This window comes from Lagopus leucura, unplaced genomic scaffold, assembly GCF_019238085.1.
Source record: "Lagopus leucura isolate 7727_CA_CO unplaced genomic scaffold, USGS_WTPT01 Super-Scaffold_100026, whole genome shotgun sequence".
Taxonomy (NCBI): Eukaryota; Metazoa; Chordata; class Aves; order Galliformes; family Phasianidae; genus Lagopus; species Lagopus leucura.
The window spans coordinates 8,612,011-8,630,804 of NW_024962277.1; the positions used below are offsets into that span (position 1 = coordinate 8,612,011).

The 18,794-nt window shown below is 56.1% G+C and overlaps 1 protein-coding gene across 1 annotated transcript; it reads right to left on the reverse strand.

The window, feature by feature from the left end:
- Position 1: 1 nt before the first annotated feature.
- On the reverse strand, positions 2 to 17,960 carry TEX264 (testis expressed 264, ER-phagy receptor). Its single transcript, XM_042880211.1, has 5 exons — positions 17,918 to 17,960; positions 17,195 to 17,265; positions 15,962 to 16,252; positions 12,732 to 12,953; positions 2 to 8,933 (listed from the first exon to the last, which is right to left on the reverse strand). The coding sequence occupies exons 3-5, from the start codon at positions 16,238 to 16,240 to the stop codon at positions 8,859 to 8,861; spliced, it is 576 nt and encodes a 191-aa protein (XP_042736145.1). The 5' UTR covers positions 16,241 to 16,252; positions 17,195 to 17,265; positions 17,918 to 17,960; the 3' UTR covers positions 2 to 8,858.
- Between the last annotated feature and the right edge of the window lie 834 nt (positions 17,961 to 18,794).

Genomic DNA, 18,794 nt, shown 5'->3' on the forward strand with positions numbered 1-18,794 from the left:
ACCTTTTCTTATTTCAGGAGCTCCAGCACCAGCAGCACAGGCCGGCATCCCAGTGCTCACAGCCCGGAGCTCCCACTTGCAGGCAGGTGAAATGCAAACACACGCAGATCAGCACTGTGTTAAATAAAAGCAAGCTGGGCTGTTTTTAGCAACAGAGCAGGGGCGGCTCATCTCACTCTTGCTTTTTAAGCAACAAGCCAGGCAAGCATCCTCCCCACCACTCTGCCCCTTGCTCCACCAACCACAAGCCCAACTTCAGCTCGTTTTGCTATTTCCAGTAACTCCAACACATACCCGAGACGGATATTTCCAAGATTCACAGGTTTCTTGGATGCATCCAGCTGCCCCCCCACCACTTAACACAGACGGGGACGACACAAAGGATCTCAGAGCAAAGAGAACCCTACTGAGTCCATTTTCCGAGCAGCCTAAAGCCTCAGGGCTGAGGGCAGGCCTCAGGACACCAAGGATGCCCAATACTTGATTTCTTCCCAATTCACCCAATTTCTCCTAAACCAGCTGGAGGGAAATCTCTGCCCATGCTGGGTGGCAGTCAAACAGACACTGGGAACACCGGTGCTGTGCCTCGGAGGAATGGCAAAGCTGGCACGTGGGATGGACACTGGGATGCCCAGCCAGCTCCAAGGGCTGAGTTCCAGGGGTCTGGGGCAGGGGACACTGGCAGCACTCTGCCCTCACCACTATAAACAGGCAGGATGAGCTTACTCCTTTCCCAGCTGCCTAATTTATGCTTTTGCAAATCAAGTTGCAATCCAGAACAGTGGTGCCAGCCCCTGCTGCTGCTGCTGCAGCCCAGAACAACCAGCCAACCAGGCTGTGTGGCCATCCTGAAAACAAGGGTCCCAAAAAAACCAGGGAGCACCCTGAGTCCAAAGGCAAAGGCACGAGTGGGAAGTGAACTGGTGAAAACTCAACAACGTGGCAAAACAACAGAGGAGCTCAACAGGCAATAGAGGGCTTTGCGGCTGAGAAGGAAGCCCCCCGGCTGGTGTGAGGCCAACAGATGGAGCAGCAAGGTGGACACAGAGCCCTCAAGGCAGATGAAATGCAGGCTCACATGGGTGGAGGAGCTCAGCAAGGTGCCACCAGCGGGAGGCAGCAGGCAGGCTTCTGGCAGGGCAGCAGGAGCACAGTAAGTGGGGCAGAGCGGGGACTCGCCTCTTCCCAAGGTCGTGTGGCACCGACGGCGAGCTCACCCTTCCTGCACTACTCACAGCTCCTTTCTGCCCTTCTTGGGGATCTGACGTATCACCTTTGGGGGAGGAATGCATCAGATTTAGGAAGACGTTCTTTGCTCAGAGGATGGTGAGGTGCTGACATAGCTGCTCATAGCTCCTCCCATCCCTGGAGGTCCCCCAGGCCATGGAGGGGCCCTGGGCAGCCTGAGCTGGGGGGCAGGCAGCCCACGGCAGGGGTGGGGGCTGTGAGGTCCCTTCCAACCCAAGTAATCTGTGATTACTGCATATGATCCATACAAGCCACACATACTGCACAGACCAATGCTTCCAGAGTCCATGGGTTTGATGTTGACACGTACGTCCGTTCCAGATACACCAATCTTCTGCTTCACACAGAGCCAACCCACTGTCCCACCTTGGGGGTACGTACAATACAAACCCAGACACAAAGAGCCCCAATTGCGTGGAACTGAAAATCAGGCACTAAAATTAGAGCTGGAGCTCAGCAAGCTGAAAGTGAGCCACCAGCCAGCCCTGCAGGGACGGTGCTGTGTGCCACATCCTCCTCCTCTCCTTGCACGCCCCACGCTCAGTGTGTCATCCCGCCTTAGCTCACACCAGGAGCACTCTGCCACCAGGCCTGCACTGCTCCTGGCACTGCAGGGCAGCACTCCTCAGTGGGACAAGACTGGGCTCTGTCAGTGTCCACATAGACCTGCGAGGAGGCGCAGAGAGGACAAGGCTCCACCAGTGGTACCCACAGACAGGCTGAGAGATGGTGGGCATAACGTGGAGATGTGGACAGGGGGCAGGGCCAGCTGCTCTGGGTGGCCCCGTGGAGCAGAGGTGACACCAGGTGACCCCAGAAGTCTCCACCAGCCTCAGCTACACAGTTCTGGGACATAGCTCCTCAATGGGACACAGCCACCTGCCCACAATACTGAGACAGCTCTGCTTGCTTCTTCCCTTCAAAGCTCTTTGAGCTGCAAGGCATTGCACAAACAGAAGATGATACTGTGACCAAGAAAAACGTGGGCTGTGGGAGCTGCGAAACGCCCAGCTTGAGCAAAGGGAGAGTTTTTCATTTTCACCTCTGCAGAGGCAGCCTGTCATGCAATTTACACCTCGCCCTCCTGGCGCCTCTGGGGGCTGAGGAGCTGGGAAGAGGCTGGTGTTGGTGTGGCTGAGCCGTGGGACCGATCCCCAGCGGGCTGTGAACCTTGAGATGCAGGAAACAGCTTCCCAGGGAGGCTGGGAGCTGCTGGGAGCAGCATGGAGCCATGGATGCTCTTCTGCAGGATGGACATGGAAATTTCAATTCTGCCCTCCTCCAGCCTTGCCACACAGACATGCTCAGGACCTCTTCTCCCCTGCTCACACAGCACCTGCAGGAAAAACCCTGCAGCGCGGTCAGCAGTAACTCCACCTGCAGAGAAGAGACCAAGAGAGAGCTGGTGTGTGCATCCCTGTGCTGTCAGGGACATATCTCATGCTCCCCACCATAGGACCTTCACCAACAGAAGGAACAGCAGACAGAGCACATAATTCACAGCAATGGGGTCCTCCCAGCATCGTGGGTATTGGTAGCAACTAGTCCTGGAGCAGAGAGTTTCAGAAACAAAGCAAGCGTTGCATTTGAAATAAGTTTTCTTCCCCAGCTCCCTAACACTCACTGCCAACCCATTCTGCCTTGTCCCAGCGATGGGAGCCATTTCTCCACAGCTTGCTGGTGCTCTGCTTTGTGATTCACATTCCTCTCACTCCAGCTCAGCTGTCCGGACCACAACCCTTCCTACCTGTCTTTCTCCCCATCACTTCCACATAGCAGCTTTCCGAAGGGGACTTTGGGTGTAACCACTGGAAAGCTCAAACACCAGGTTTTCATTATATGACAAGGAATCTGCATAAAGCCACATAACTTCTTCTCACTCGACAAACAAGCTTTGGATTCCTGCTCCCATTCCCATTACCTTCATTGCTGCAGAGCACACAGCCCCAAGGTGCAGAGGAGCCCACAGGAGGCCAGGACCACAGCTGGAGGTGCTGCCTCCACGCTGCAGCACGGCTCTCCAGGGACCAGCGCTCGCCTTTCAGCCCTCAGAGGCTGCTTTTTCAGCATTAATCACAAAGCCGAAGAAGAGGTCGACGCGATGATCTCTGCCATCACGGATGACTGGAGCAGTGCTAAATTGCTTTGCTCTGTTGCCTTGGCAAGGCTGCCAGGAGCAGCAGCTGTGGCAATTTCTCTGCCTTGCGTCAAGGCAGAGCCTTAAAGCACCTGGCTGGGAAGGGATTCATTGCTGGAGTCTCCTACCTTACATGGGGCATTATGTGGTGAAAAGGAGCCACTCTGAACCGTGCATTCTTGACTAGGCTGAGACAAACCTACAGCACAGCAATACATCAGCCATGGGATGCCCAGCAGATCCTAGTTTCTTGTGGGGAAAGACCTCTCACAGCTGAGAGCCTGGAGAGCCAAGGTGGATACTGGTACCAACCCACATGGATTTCAGATTTGACATTTGAGTGTTTGCCCTTCCACATCACAAATAATGGTGCCATTTTCAGTCCTCTCACATCTCTGATGAAACTCTTTCAGTTTAAAACTAGAGCCCCAGTGATGTTTTGGGAGCACGAGCTCCCAACCGTGCCTTGCTGCTGCCCACGGACACAGGAGATTTCAGTCACCAGAGCTCAGATCTGGGCTGTCTTCTCTGAATCTCAGAGCTCCACAGGTTTTCTGGAGGGTGTGCATCCCCAGCTGCTCTTCCACACCTTGGTGTCACCAGGACACATTCAGGACGTGTACCACATTCACAACTCTGGAGAGAAAATGGCACAATGGGATAAAGACCCTCCTGTCCTTCCTCGGAACAACCTCATCTTTTTGCAACACTCCTGGCTCTGACAGAAGACATTTCATGATGAGCTGAAGTCAGTCAGCCTCACACCACTCCTTCACAGATGAGAACACTGAGAAGGAGACTGTTTGAGGACTTCACCTTGCTGAACTTGTGCAGACCCAGCCACCAGCACAGAGTGTCCAATTCCCAAACAGGCTCTTGGTGAACGAAACAAGTCTTTCCCTCCCCACTGACAAGAAATTCACATCAGCCTAATTTAGAAGACAAGAAATGCTACCACAGAGGAAGATCAGCCAGTTTCTAGCCTGGCTTGCAGAGCAGAAGGTAAGATGATCCTGATTGTCCACCAGCCTGTCCCCAGCACATCTCTCTCAGACCCATCGGTGTGAGGTGCATCCCTGAGGCAGGAGGCTCTTCCTGCTGCCTGGCAGATGCAGCCAGAGGCAGAGGAAGGCTGCCCAACCTCCTGCTCTGTGCTTGAGCTGGGCACAGCTGACAGGGATCACCCACAGCTCGAGGTGGCAGGATGCTCGCCCCGGTGACAGATGTCTCCTGTTTTAGAACTGGTGTTTTAAAGCAAGCCAAAACTCCAGGACAAGCTCCTTTCTGGATTTTTATCAGCCTGCATAAGCAAACAAGAGAGACGTTTCCCTGCAGGGCTCCAGGAGCCCTGTCCAAGAGCTTATATCTCTTCCCAAAAAGCTGACGATCTGGAGGCCAACAGGAGAGAGTTGGTGATCCCAGCAAGTTCCAGTGCAATGAGCAGAAGAGATCAGCTAGCAGAACCCCAGAGTCGCTGGCCACATTCACAACTTGCCCCAGGGCATCCTTGAGGCAGGCAGTGCTACTGGCTGACAGGAAAAGGCACAGAGACAGAGCCAGGTGCTGGAAACTCAGGCAGAGGTAGGGTGGAGAGGAGCCAAGGGCAGCCAACAAGCAGCACTGGGCAGTGATAGTCATGCCAGTGAGTCAGGCTGGCTTTGCACAGCCCAAGGTGGGTGTGGAGCCCAGGGAGGAAAACTGAGACCTGGGCTGTGACAGTGATCCCAGCCTCTTGCCTCTTCCATGCCCAGGTATAATAATGAAATAAATAATCATAGATACAGCACTATTTTGGCAGCTGGGCGTGCTGACAGCCCTCCCATCACACTCCTGCTCTTCCTCCTCCTCCCCGGCAGCCACGTCTCACTAGGGCTGTAGTATGATCTGGGAGGGGTGAGCACTGCCAAGCGCCGTGGTACCAGGGCATGTGGGCGGGCAGGCAGGAGGGAAGAGGCTCACACACCCTGCAACCCCAAAGCCCAGCTTTCCAGCAGCCGCAGGCAGCAGGAAAGGAGGGCGGCAGTTGCTTTGGTGGCCCCTGCAGTCTGGAAACTTCTCTTCTGCCAGTCCAGGATCACAGCTTTGACTGTACAGATCAATCAGATGAAAACAGAGAGATTAGGAAACAGCACAGAGCCCAGCCAGATTTTGCCCTTCCAAGAGCCTGCTCCCCTCCTGCACTTCCCCAGCACTCCCACAGGCAAGGGAACACAGTGGGCAGGTCCTGCAGCAACATGGGTCCATCTCCTGAGCCGGTCAGCACAGAGATACCAGAGCAAACCTGTCTCCCACACCAACCTCTTGATGAGCTTTTGCCAACTCACAGTCTGGTTATCAGATCTCACCCCAAACTGTGAGTCCACACGGCATGAACAGCAGAGCAGCTGGCCTCAGCAGATGATGGATATCCACCTTTCAGCATGTGAAGGAGCTGTCATCAGCTCCTGGCAGACATAAATCCTAGCCAAGAGTGCCTGGCCAGGGAAAAAACATTGGTGCCCACCATGGGAGTGGGCCCATAGCAGCCCCACAGCAAGCACCTGGCAGCAATCATAACATGTACCAGAAAATGACAGTCTTCACTACCCTTCTCACTGCTGACTTTTAGGAGATGAGATATGGAGAAACTGGCCATGTTTTTCCTATCCCAAAAGCTGTACCTACAGTCTGCTCCATGTAACTCCAGAACTGTTTGTCTGTTTCTGGCTCGTCACTATGATGGCTTGCCCACTGGGGCTAACAGGCTCCTCTGATCAAGCCAAACGTGGCAGAAGAGGTGATGAGAGAAGCCAGCTCAGGGCAATTGAATATGGCTCACCTTTGAGCTGAAGCCCATGGTGCAGCCATCTCTTCAGCCCACTGTGGTATGGCAGCAGGACAGAACATCTTGCTCCATGCAGCAGGGCAAAGAGAAGAGGTGCCAGCTGCCCGTCTCTGTTGTGTTCTAAGCTGCCCTGGTCCGGCTGGAGCAGAGGCTGCAATGAGCTGCCATGTGCTTGGACAGCAACAGAACCAAAGGAGTCTTGGTACCGGGGCTGCCCGGTGTGCCCCAAAGCCTGCAGCAGTCGTGACAGCAGGACTGGATTTGGCCCCGTGCAGACACCCCTGGCCATCCCAGCAGCCACCAGACCCGCATCTTGACCCAACAGGAAAGCACGATGCGATGTCTTCTCTCCCCCAACATTTTATATCTAACCAGGACTGAAAAATTTTAAGTTAGTCACAGCACAACTGTACTTTTTCTGGACATAAAAATGCCATTACTTTCAAGTCTATTATCTCGCTGCTCTGCGGGTTTCAAAGCAGGAGCTTCACAGCGATGGAAAGTGGGGCAGCCGGCGTTGGCTGGGAAGGAGGAGGATTTCTAAGCTGCAGTTTCCCATTTGTTCAGGCTCGTTTTGCTGTTTCACGAGGCCGGCACAGCTGGCAAAGGCTCAGAGGGGTATGGGGAAGAGCAGCCCAGGAGAAACTCATTAGGCCTCTGCTAAAATAATTGTGGAGAGACAGACCCAAGGATTAATTGACAAGCTGGCGAGGAGGGAAGGCCCAAAGGCCTGGGACGGTGTCACTGCCCGAGAGAGCTGAAGCCACCTCAAATGCCTGATGAGGAGTTGACTGCATCCTCCGGGATGCTCTATAAATACATTCTGGGGAAAGCACACGTACAGATTGAGTCCATGAAGAGATCTGACAGAAAAGCACTGTAGTATTTTACTCTCCCTCCTTGCCCAAAGCAAGCATTTCAGTGCTCTCTCTCTCTTGGACAGCCACGTGAAATATCCCTGCCTTTGTCCATGATCATTAATCCTCACTGCAAAGGCGATGGAGGAACGGATCTTTGTGCCTGAGTGGATCCGTCTGTGTGACAGTTTTGCATGGCTAAGTCTTCACAAGGCTGCAAAGCTGAAGTTTGCAAAGCTGCAACTAGGAAAGCATGGCAGCTTCTGCTCTGCTCCCTTCTGGGGGTGTAACAATGCCCACCTGAGGAGCGTTGTGCAACAGCACAGGACAGAGCAGCCACAAAGCTCTGTCTTCCAGGTTGCGGTCTCTCCAGGGCTGGAGCTGGGGATGAGCTGGCTCAGATGCTCCTGGGTGCTGCCCCAACCCCACAGCTTGCGCAGCCAGCCCCAGCAGACCAACTGTGTACATCCCACATGTCCCTCACACTGCCAGGATGTCCCACAGTCACAGCAAGGAGCAGCCAGACACCTCCCAGCCTGGGACAGGGCATTTCAGACCACAAAGGCCTCATGAGAGCACCCATCCTCACCCCAGCAAGGGTCCAGCTGCCCCCAGCCTCAAGAAGAGGCGATGGCAGCGCCAGAGCACAGGACAAGGGTATGGCAGCTTCATCCACTGGCAGCCCACATCCCACACAAGCCGCTGCCCCAGCTGAGATGTGGCTGCAGCTGCATCTTGGGAGCTCCATGGCCGATGTTCACACTGAGTCAACAAGAAGTGGGGATAAAACGGTGATTTCACACATGAGACAGACAAAGCGTGGAGGCAGGGAGCCTCTGCGATTACTGGAGCGCAAAGCTGGCCAGAAAACCTCTTTCCTGCTCAAAGCAGCGATGCCTCAGAGCTGCAGTTTTACACCTGCCCCCATGCAGCAGAAGCAAAGCAGGGGAAGGGTGAGTGAGGTGGAGGTGCCTGAACAAACCTCCGACGTGAAGGGCGCTCAGCGCTCGGCCACAGGTCAGCTATCCGCCCGCCAGGACACTCAGCAAAGTGACAGCAGATGAGCAGCAGCCCGGGGCTGCCAAATTTCCCCCAGAGAAGTGGGAAAGTTGGGAAGCCTGCTGTGAATGGCAGGAGACATGACGCAGAGCCCCAGCTCCCCATATGTTCCATTAGCCGCACAGGAGGAGCGCGCTGCTCTGCAGAATCAGGTTAGAGGCAGAACCTGGCTGCACAGTGCTGACCCCAACACGGGTTGGGAGGTGCCAGTACCACACAAGCCCTCCAAGCTCTCCAGCTGCAGGAGGAGCAGGGCTCCTAGCTCCCATGGAGTGGGCAGTGCAGTGTGGGGGGCTGCTTGCATGGCAGCACAGAGCCCCTTGGATGTCAGGGGAGGATATAGAGGCTTAGGGATGTAGCATGGTGAACAAGACCCCAAAAAAAGCCCTTTTGCCCTGCCCTCACACATGCTGCATCTTGGGCCTCCTTCTGAAGGCTTGGGGCACTCGTACTCACAGGACAGTTGCTGAAAACATACATTAAATAGAAATTGCTGTGAATGCATGAAGTGATGCGATCTGACACGCAGCTGGGGGGTGCCAGCTATCGCCGAGCCTTACTGCAGAGCAGCCACCAACAACCAGCCATCAGCAGGGGATGAATACACCCACACAGACATCGAGACCCTCGGGCAGGACAGGGGGCACAGAGGGGCTGGGACTGTGCTGTGCCACCTGCACTCAGCTAGGATCCAGCAGTGCTGGGCACACAGCACCGGCATGCAGTCACAGTGTCAGTGCTGGAGGGGAGATGGTGAAGATGGGTGGGAAAACCTTGCAGCTTGTCCTGATCCTGAAATCATCTTCCCCTAAAATGAGAGGAAACATAAAATGGAAGCATATGAGCTGGTTTTCCAAAAGGGGAATATAGTGACAAAGTGTGAGAAGGGGGTCCTGGCTCTCCCTTGCCTTTCCTAGCTCTGCTGCTGGCTGCCACTAGTGGGGCAAAGCTGGGATGTGGAGACATGGCCTGGAACATAGGGATGTGGCTTTTTTCTGACTCCCTGCTCTGGGCCAGATCGTGGTGCTGAGGTCAAGGAAGAAAAAAAAAAAACAACAAAAGACAAAAGGAAAAACTGCCATCCTACTCTCTCATAGGGCCAAGCACACCTCCAAAACACCTCCCCCAGAATACAGACCCCTGCCCTGTGTCCCTGCCAAGCCCCAAGCCTGTCACAGTGTCAGCACTGGTCTCGTCTCTACCATCAAGATGTACAGGACATGCTGAACCCTCTGTGACTCTCCAAGACTTTCTTCCCATTCCGATTTGATGCACAGGGACCACTTTACCAGAAGCATCCAACCATCCCCTGCCTCCCTGGGGCTGCCTCCCAGCACACGTGTTGGGAAGCACTGGGAAGAAAACTGCCAAAGCTCAGGGCCAAGGTCACTCTGCCACCCCAGGCATTGCTCATCCCCTCAGGACAAGCAGGAGGGGACAATGGGACATGTACTGGTTCCCAGCTGCAGTATGACCAGCAGCAACCAACCCAGCAACAGCCTGCAGCCCCCGGCGCTTGCACAAAACAAGCTGGTATTTTACAGGGCTTCATTTGCAGAGCCTGAAATAAACACACAAAATCAGCTGGGAGAAGGAATTTAAGCAGGAAAATGTCACAATAATTGAGCGCTCTGTGCAGCTGCCAGCCCTCTGACCCCAACTCCTCTTGCACAGTCCTGCAGAAAGGATGCTCTGCAGTTCTGCCTTTAGAATGCAGACGGGCTGGGATGGGAACACAGCTCTGAAGACAATCATTTATAATAACAAGCAGGAGAAGTGTGACCTTGGCAAAGCTGAATAAAGCCAGAAGCTGTAGGAACAGGGGTAAGGGAAACAAAAGGAGAAGTAGGAGATGCTACAGTGCCATGTAAGCTCCGGGCACTGAGACCCCGCTGTGGGTTCCCAGTCCTTTGTGGACAGAACAAGGGAGGATGTGCCCTGAGAGCCATCAGCACCCCACAAGGCCATGGCTGAAATCAAGTGTCCTCTCCTGCAGGTGGCACTTCAGAGAGGCTCCTGAGCTCAAAATGGGATAAAAACAGGAACCCAGAAGAGATTGGAAAATACGTCAGTGAGGCTTTACAAGCCCTGTACATTTGATGAGAAAAGAGAAGAGTAAAAGAGATGACTGCATCCTAAACTACCTCAGCCGACAGGAGGAACAGAGCTCAGCCAACAGGCGCTTCAAGCCAGTGGGTAAAGGAATAATGAGATTCCCTGGCTAGCAGCAGAAACAAGGCATGAGTGCAGCCTTCCCAGCAGCAAGAGCAACACCTGGCACAGGGACTTGGGAGCACACTGGGGTGCCCTGCAGATGGAGCAGGAGCTCTGTAGTACTGCAGAGCACCTCTCCTTCCCTGCTCCACTTGCATACCAGCCTTGGTTAGAGCACACACCTCCACCAGCCCAAGCCTTCTACCCAAAATACCAGGGAAAGAGAGCTGCTGGCTCCAGCAGTCACCTGGGGCTGCAATTAGTGCCTCTCTGGCTGCCCATGGAGCCCCAGGGACAGGCAATGCCAGGCTGCCCACTGCGCAGGGCTCGCCAAAGCAGTGCATGCAGCCCTCTGCAGAGAGCTAATTAAACCTGAGCCAGAATAAACACTGCTTGAAATGGCAGGAGGTCATTGTTTAATAACCGGCTCCCTGAGCTGCTAGGGATGGTCACTCCAGGGATGGGCTTTGTGGGAGCTCTCCACCACCATCCCAGAGTGGCTGGGGGCACCAAGGAGCAGCCGCTGCCATGCTCAGGGCTCAGCACAGAGCCAGGAGTGGGCTCAGACTCCAGCTGGACAGACCCCAGCTGTCACCTGCCTATGCACAAACCCTGGCCCTGGGACATCTTGGCCACGCCGTGTCCTGCACTGTGCCAGCCCATCTGCCTTCAGTCTCTCATGAAGGGAAATATCTCCTTCAGATTTTACTGTTTCTTAGGCAGAGGGGTCAGGGCTGAAGCCAAGGCAGGCTGTGCACTGCAGCACAGCGTCTTGTCCCCCAGTCTGGGAAGGGCACTCCGACCTGATGCTCAAGGGCTGCTCCCACCATCCTGCTCTCAGCCAGCCCCCAGCCCTGGCACCTTCCCCCAGTGCACCTCCCCAAATCCCTTCTCCATTTCTCAACAACCCCAATGCCCTTTCCCCACCCTCCCTCCCACATCTCTTCTCTCCCTCCACTCCCAATTCTCATGACTACACTTGAACCAGTTCCCTTGCCCACTCTGCTCTGTCACTGCCCATCTGCACTCCCCAGATGCTGCCAGGAGCAGAGGATCCTGCACCTCACACCTGACCCCAGATTACATTAACAGCAACCACGCTTCTTAAAGCGGGTGCAGCATGAAATAAATAAATAAAGCAGAGCTGTCTCGCTGCCGTCTGGGGTTGCTCAAGGGAGCTGGGCACTGGGGGTGGGATGAAGGATGCTATTTGGAGAAGCTGTCTCCATGGCAACCCCCATTCCCACCACAAACCAGGCACAGGTCGCCTGTTTCCATGAAAGTTTCCCCCCTCTCTCCTTCCCCTTCCCCAGCCAGAGTCAACACCACCTGAGCTGGGAGCAGCACTACTTACAGGTCCTGGCCAGGCAGCACAGACTGGTGCCAGTATCCCAAGTCAGGCTTGGGGCTCCTCCCATTGCACCCTGAGACTCGCTGGGGCTGAGCAATGCTCTCTTCCCTGTGAACCCAGTGCAGGGGTGGTGGTGCTCGTGTTGGAGGTGTGCCTGAGGCCAGAGCACTTGGTCTGGTCTAGATGGCAGGGATCGAGATGCGTCCCATCCTTTCTGAACACTGCTCAGCATGCTGTGTGGGATTTCAGATGATTATTTTGTTTCACAAATGGCTGCTCTCCTTAGAAGCCACAGGGTGCTCCCAGCACAACCTATGGGTCCCTTTCCAGCCTCAATTTCAGGCGCAGATGTGTTCACCAGCACCTGTCCCCAAGCAACGGGGTGCCCTCCCCACGTCACAAGCCTGCTGCCCCCTCCCCGTGTGTCTCCACCACAGCCATGTGTCCTTCACAGGGCTGGCAGCACTCTCTACGCCTCCACACTGAAGCAGCCAGCGTGTTCCTGGGAGGGGATGGAGAGGACAGGGCACGAGGAGGGGGACACGCATCACAGGGCACAGCAGCAGTGGTGGCAGCCGGGGTTTGGGCATCCCTGGGCAGACACCATCCCCAGGAGCACGGCCAAGGGCTGGCACCCAGGCAGCGATCCCATAGCGCGGCGCGGGCTGGAAGATCCGCATGGTTCTCCTGCAGGGCTGGGAGTTTCGCCAGGAAAAGCAAGTTTATAAATAGTGAGCTTCAACACGAACAAACGAAAGCGATGGAACTCGACAGCCAGATAAGCTGCAGGCTGAGCACCGTCCCCGCCCCAGCATCCTCCCTGTGGAGGAAAGATATTCCCCTTCCTTCCTCTACCCAGCAACCAGAACCCTCTGCAAAGCCCCAATCTGCAGGTATCACGTCCCATGAGTTGCTCAAAAACACGCTTGCCACGGCTGCACTGGCAGCAGGAGCAAGCTAGCAGATGGCTCCCAAAGGACAGGGAGCAGGGAGTGCAGTCACTGCTCACTGCATGACACTCCTTGTGCCACCAATGCTTACCTTGATGTAGGTGTCCAGGGCTGGGTGCACACGGTTGACTGCGAGATGGATGGACAAAGGTGTGGTGAACGGGAAGCTTGCCATGACCACGTGGCTGGGCGTGGGGAAGGTGAAGATTTTGAAGCCATACTTCTGGAACCGTCTGATCTGCTCTTCTGATGGCTTCGCATCCCCCTCGCTCAGAATTCGGCCGATGGCAAAGCGGCACTTCTCAGGAGACACCTGGTGGAAGGGACAGAGGAGCAGCATCAGGAGAGCAGCTGAATACCATCCAAGACCCGGGAGATCAATACACATCAAGCTGGTACCTGCTCCCCACAGAGCCTGACCCAGCCTCAAACCAGCCATGCTCTCCAGGACAAGAGTGCAGCGCAGGCACACGCTGGCTGCTTGACACTTGGCAGCCACACAGAAAGCACATCTCGTGACCTCTGCCACAGCGCTCCGCTTTAGGGGTGGGGAAACTGAGGCAGAGAGCTGCTGTCACCTCCACATGGCAAAGCACACCCAGGTGGAGGTGTCCTTTTACGTTTCTTCAAAGTCCCAGCTCTCAGCTCACTGTGTGACACACTGCAGGGACACACCGGGCACAGGGGGGCCTGCCAGCTGCCCCTGAAGCTCTCCAGGCTTCTGGACAGACAGAAGACAGAAGGTCAGCAACCAGGAGAGCTGCCTTCTGCTGCCTTCAGAGCTGGAGGGCCACAGCCTCCAAGCTCACCCTGAGCAAGGCTGCACAACTCCCCATACACCGCCAGGATGTCTGATAGCAGCAGTGAAATGGACAGACGGACACTCTCCAGCAACCAGCATCACAGGACTCTCATGCCTCCCCTGCCCCTCAAGCATCCTCCAGCACTGCATGAAAGATGGGACATCCCAGAGAGGAAATGAGCACAGAGGATAAGAGAAAAAACAAGAGCAGAGCATCAGGAGCAGCAGCATCCATCAGCAGGCAAAATGGCTCACTCTTGCCCTCGTGTGCTGCAAGAAGGAGCTACAGATGGGCTCTGTGCAGCACCCTGGGAAAGGCTGGAACAAGGAGATTCTCCTCCACAGAGCAACAACTCCTGTTTTGCTGCATCGGACAAGGGATGAATGGCATCCATAATAGAAAGTGAAGCTGCTCTTGGTCTCCAGTGCATCACAGGGTCCCTGTTGTGGGTGCAGGAAAGCCCCAGCATCCCCAAATCCTCGCACAAGAACAGATAAATGGCAAGAAGAAAGGTTCAGCGGACACCCCATCTGCCCCAGCTATGGGATCAGAGCAATGAAAAACAGACCAGACACTGAGCAAAGACCCAAGGAACCAGGAAGGTGACTGTCTCTGCTCACTGGAAGTGCTTTAGCTGGCCAAGTGCCACATACAGCATCTTCAGTGCACACAAAGTCAGGAAGTGAATCTCCTCCTGGGCCACATCCCCATCCAATGCAGAGTCAAGACAACAGGGCACCTTGTTAGAGGCACACCCAGGAAGAAGTGAAAGGAACTCCTTTGTACTTTATGACCATGTCCCTCAGCCTTACAGGCAGTGTGGAAGTGCACTGGGGAGCATTTTGGCCTCATCCACCAAGCACTGGGGCAGGGCTGGGTGCAGAGCACCAGCAGGCAAGGGGCCCCAGTGCATGCCCCAGGCTGAACTTGGGCAGAAGTGCTGGGCTGGAGCTGAGCAGCAGCCTGCCTGCCACATCAAGCCCCTGCTGAGCAGCTATTTTTGTCCCTGCCAGAGGTGGGAGAAGCCTTTTGGGTTGCTAAATATTGAATAAAAAGGAAAAAAAAAAAAGAAAAAGAGAGTATTAATATTAATTTTGTCCATTAAGACGCTTATAGCACTGCTGGCAGGGGTTCTGCAGCACTCAAAGCCACCAGCAGTGCTTTTCCTGCTGCTCCCCTGCTCTGGCGGTCCTGCCTTCCCTCCTCCAGGGTCACAAGCCAGCCCATGAGCAGGGTGGCCAGAGCTGCAGACACCCAGCAGGAGCCCAGCAGTCACCTTACTCTTCCTGCCACAGCACCAGGACCAGCAGACAGCCACAGCGTGAGCCCTGGACCCAGTTCTGTGCTCCCCAATGCTGGGGAGGCATGGACAGAGCAGAGCAGCCCAGGAAAGGGCGGCCAAGCGGATGACGGCATTGAAGCATCTCTCTTGGAAGGAGAGGCTGAGAGAGCTGGGAATGCTCAGCATGGAGAAGGGGAGGCCCAGGGGCTCTTGTCTGTGTCCAAAAGTCCTGCAAGAAAGGGGCAGAGAGCACAGTGCCAGGCTCTGTCAGTGGTGCCCAGGGGCAGTGGGAGACAGTGGGCACAGCCTGGAATATAGGAGGCTCTCCCTGAGCCTGCAGTGCACCCCCCGAGCTGCTCTGGCAGATGCATGCAGAACCATCAAAGCTCAGGTCCATACAACATAGAAAGGGAATTCCTGCCACCATGCAGAGCCCTGGCACCTCATGCACCTCCTGCCATCCCTGCCTGATTCTTTTGTAACACTCATTCTTCTGAAGTCACTGCTGACACTTCTGATGCACAGGCAGGCACAGCCTGCAGGGTGGCACCCAGCACTGCCCCACAGCCTTCCAGCACAAGCCCACCCAGAGGCCTTTCATCCTTCAGCAGGTTCCAGTGTGCTTTGCTTTGCAGTTACAGTGCTGTTTCATCAGCCAAGAGACTTCAGCACGCACCTGCTGAGGCTTCAGTGAGAACACTCAGGGGATTAAATGACTACAAGGAAGCTCAGGGACAGCAGCAGAAACAATAGGAGGAATGTGGGTATGGATCCAGCAAGCCAAAGAGACCACCTGCTTTGAGATCATCTGTGCAGATGTTCAAGAAATGCAGCAGTGTGCCACATGTAGGGACATGGTTTATTGGGTATGGTGGTAATGGGTTCATGGTTGGACTTCGTGATCTTTAGAGGTCTTTTCCAACCATAATGACTCTATGAATCTATGACTCTATGAGGCACAGAGCTGGGGAATGCCTTGCCATGAGATGACATGAGGCACCAGGTTCTGCTCTATATCCAGAGCAGAGGTAAGGCTTGGCCAACAGAAGATGTCAGTGACAGCAACTTTCGTCACCTGACGAGGATTACCCAAGAAACCCTCAGCTTTCAGGTGCCTTGGCACACAGATCACCCTTTGCAGCTCTGGAGACCTGACGGGCCCCCAGTGCTCTCCAAAGCAGGACAAGCCACGGGTGCCTCTGGCACCATCAAGGGGCTGCCTTGCCCCAGCCTTACCGTGTGCGGGTTGTCGTAGTAAACACCAATGGAGCAAAGCTTCGAGGAGATGCTGCAGCCATCAGTGAAGAGCTGCCCCGACTCTCCATAGGGGCCCACCCGGAACTTGTAGGCCAGTGTGATGCTGCCGACGGGCGGCGAGCCAGCGCTCACCACCACCTCTGTGAAGAGCCCTGAGTAGACGGCGAAGGCAAAGATGGTGAGCAGCAGCAGCACGACCAGCACTGCGATCAGCCCGAGGAGCATCCAGTCGGACATGATGGATGGGTGGTGCCTCATCCGTCCCGTGCGCTGACAGCGAGAGCAGAAAGAAAAGAGAAAGGAAGTTAAGGCAGTGCTTGTACAAAGTGCTCAGTATATAAACCCTCTGCCAAGCTCCCCTGTTCCAGCTGGGTCACCAGACACCAATTATGTTGCTGTGGTGCTTCCCAGCAATTAAGTGGTTGTGGGGGTGGGGACAGAAAGACACTGTCCTCACTACCAGGAATCATCCTCAGCACCAGGAACCATCTCCAGTACCAGGAACATACAAAACAGCCTGCCTACAGCCTGTGCCTGAGGGGGATTGACATGCAGTGAGGCTGCATCACTGCACGGAGATCGTCTGCACAGTGCTGGGCTGGAGATTATGGCTCCATAACCAAATAATTTCTTGTTTCCACAGTGCAGACTCTGCATTTGGGCCATGACCCTTTGCCTAAAGGCCTTGGGCTGCAGCAGAGGATTTGAAGAACTAAGAAAGGATGGAGCTGGTTTGGGGCTGAGGCCCATGCATCAGGATCAGAGCAAGAGGCCCAGGTGGAAGAGCATCCCCACCACACCACGCTGCAATACATTGCTACTTTTCAGTACAAACGGCTTTTTTTCATCTCCAAGTTTCTACAACCCAAGCCTTCCTGTTCTGCCCCACAGTGCTCCTCCCAAGTGGGCCTCAACCTCTCCCCAGCATGCCCTGGGGACAACAGTTAAACCCAGCACAACAGAGCTGTTTGTGCCATGCCCTCCCTCAAAGGACAGCACTGATGACAAGGGTTGTTTGCCACAACCCTTCGGGATTCCTCGCTGCAGCAGTGCTTGAAACCCACACTGCAAATAAACAATCTGCCTCAAGCTTGGTGTGACAAACACACTTTGTCCAAGAGGAGCTTTCCACCTCCGCCACTGTTTGCTCAGCTGAGGAGGAACCACATCCTGGTAGAGGGGCTCAGCACGGCGCTCACCAGCCCCACTCACCTGCGAGCCAGCCACGTTTGGCTAGGAGCTGCACATGATCTTTCCCCCACACAGCCGCAGGCCCCACACCTCTGCAACAGGAAAAAATACATGTCACTGCTTCCTCCCCAGCGCAACGTAGCAAATGCAAAACTCATAGGGACGCAGAACCGCATCCAACCGCGCCCGAGGCGCAGCGCTGCCCCATGTGCGAGCGGGAGGAGCGCCCTCCGAGCCCCTCTTCCTGCGGCCCCGCGCGGGGATCCACGCACGACAGCGAGGCCGCGCAGCAGGCACGGACGCGGAGGGGCTGTAGGTGCGGCACCCCAGCGGCCACATCGGGGGAGCGCGGAGCACCGAATCCACGCGTGACTTCCGCGGCCCGGGGCCGCCCTGCTCCGCGCACGCGTGGGTTTTGCCGCGTCTCCCCGGCCGTGCCCTGCCGGGCTCTGACCCCGGTGGGCCCGGAGAGGCTCCGGGCCGTAGCGGGACCCGGGCGGCGACACCGTCCTCCCCGCCGGGTCTCCGCCGCCCGTGGGCAGCCCCGAGCCGCCGCCCGCCGTCTCGGAGGGGCCGGAGCGGGGCCACCCTCGCGCTGTCAGCTCGGCCCGGCGCGTCCCAGCCGGGCCCGGCGTCCCAAGGGCCAGCCCCGCTCCGCCCCGCACCGGAGAACGCCGCAGCGACAACAGACAGCTAGGAGCCCCGCTACACCACGGACAGCCCCGGCGGGCTCCAGGCACCCACCTGGGCCGGGCGAAGACCCCGCCGCCGCCGCTCCGCACCCCGGCCCCGCCCCGCCCCGCCCCGCCCCACGCGGCTCTGCCCCCACCCATCGCCTGCACGGAGCGGCTCGGGAGCGCGCGATCAGGCGGGGCTTCCGGCATGGGCGGGGCTTCCGGCAGGGGGCGGGGCTTCAGACGGGGACGGGCGGTACTTTCCGCCTGCCGGGGGAAGTGGAAACGCTGCACGCTGCAGCGCCGCAGCGCCGCGGGCAGCTCTGCCAGCTGAGCTGTGAAGAGCAGAGCATTTCCCATCAGCTGCAGGCTCAGGGCCTACGCAGCGGGCCCCGCACCTCTGTGCAGGGCACGGGATGGGGGCAGGGCTGGCTGGCACTCTGCAGAGCTGCCTGCTGAACAGGGCTCGTCTGCAAGAGCAGGGATTTCTCTTAGAGGTGGTTGGAAGGTTCTGGGACACCTTCATGGATGCTGACTCCCCCAGCTCCCCATGCAGCTGTGCCAGTGCCAGACCGCTCTTTCAGCAAAGACGTTCTTCCTAAGATAAAACGGGGACCTCCCCTGGTGCAACTGGAGGCCATTCCCTCTCGTCCCATCGTTGTTACCTGGGAGCAGAGGCTGATCCCCACCTCACTACAGCCTCCCTTCAGGGAGTTATAGGGAGTGGTGAGGCCTCCCCTGAGCCTCCTCCGAAAGCCTGGAGTTGAGGGCAAGGAGGCCGTATGTCAAATAGCAGAGCCAAAGTTAACATGGGAAATGCAAGCTTCCTTAGGGACGGCAGGACGCTGTAGATTATGGATACCAAACTGTGGACTGATGGAGGATCACGGAATAGGAAGCTGTGAAAGGAGGAGGAGAAATTTTGGACTGGAACCCAGAATGCCAAA

Bases quoted from the DNA above. Each gene is read 5' to 3' on its own strand.
- TEX264 (XM_042880211.1), bottom strand. From the start codon at position 16,240: ATGAGGCACCACCCATCCATCATGTCCGACTGGATGCTCCTCGGGCTG. The intron at 12,954-15,961 runs GTAAGGCTGGGG...CCCTTCCACCAG, and splicing joins ACTACGACAACCCGCACACG to GTGTCTCCTGAGAAGTGCCG. The intron at 8,934-12,731 runs GTAAGCATTGGT...CTCTCATTTTAG, and splicing joins CCCTGGACACCTACATCAAG to GGGAAGATGATTTCAGGATC.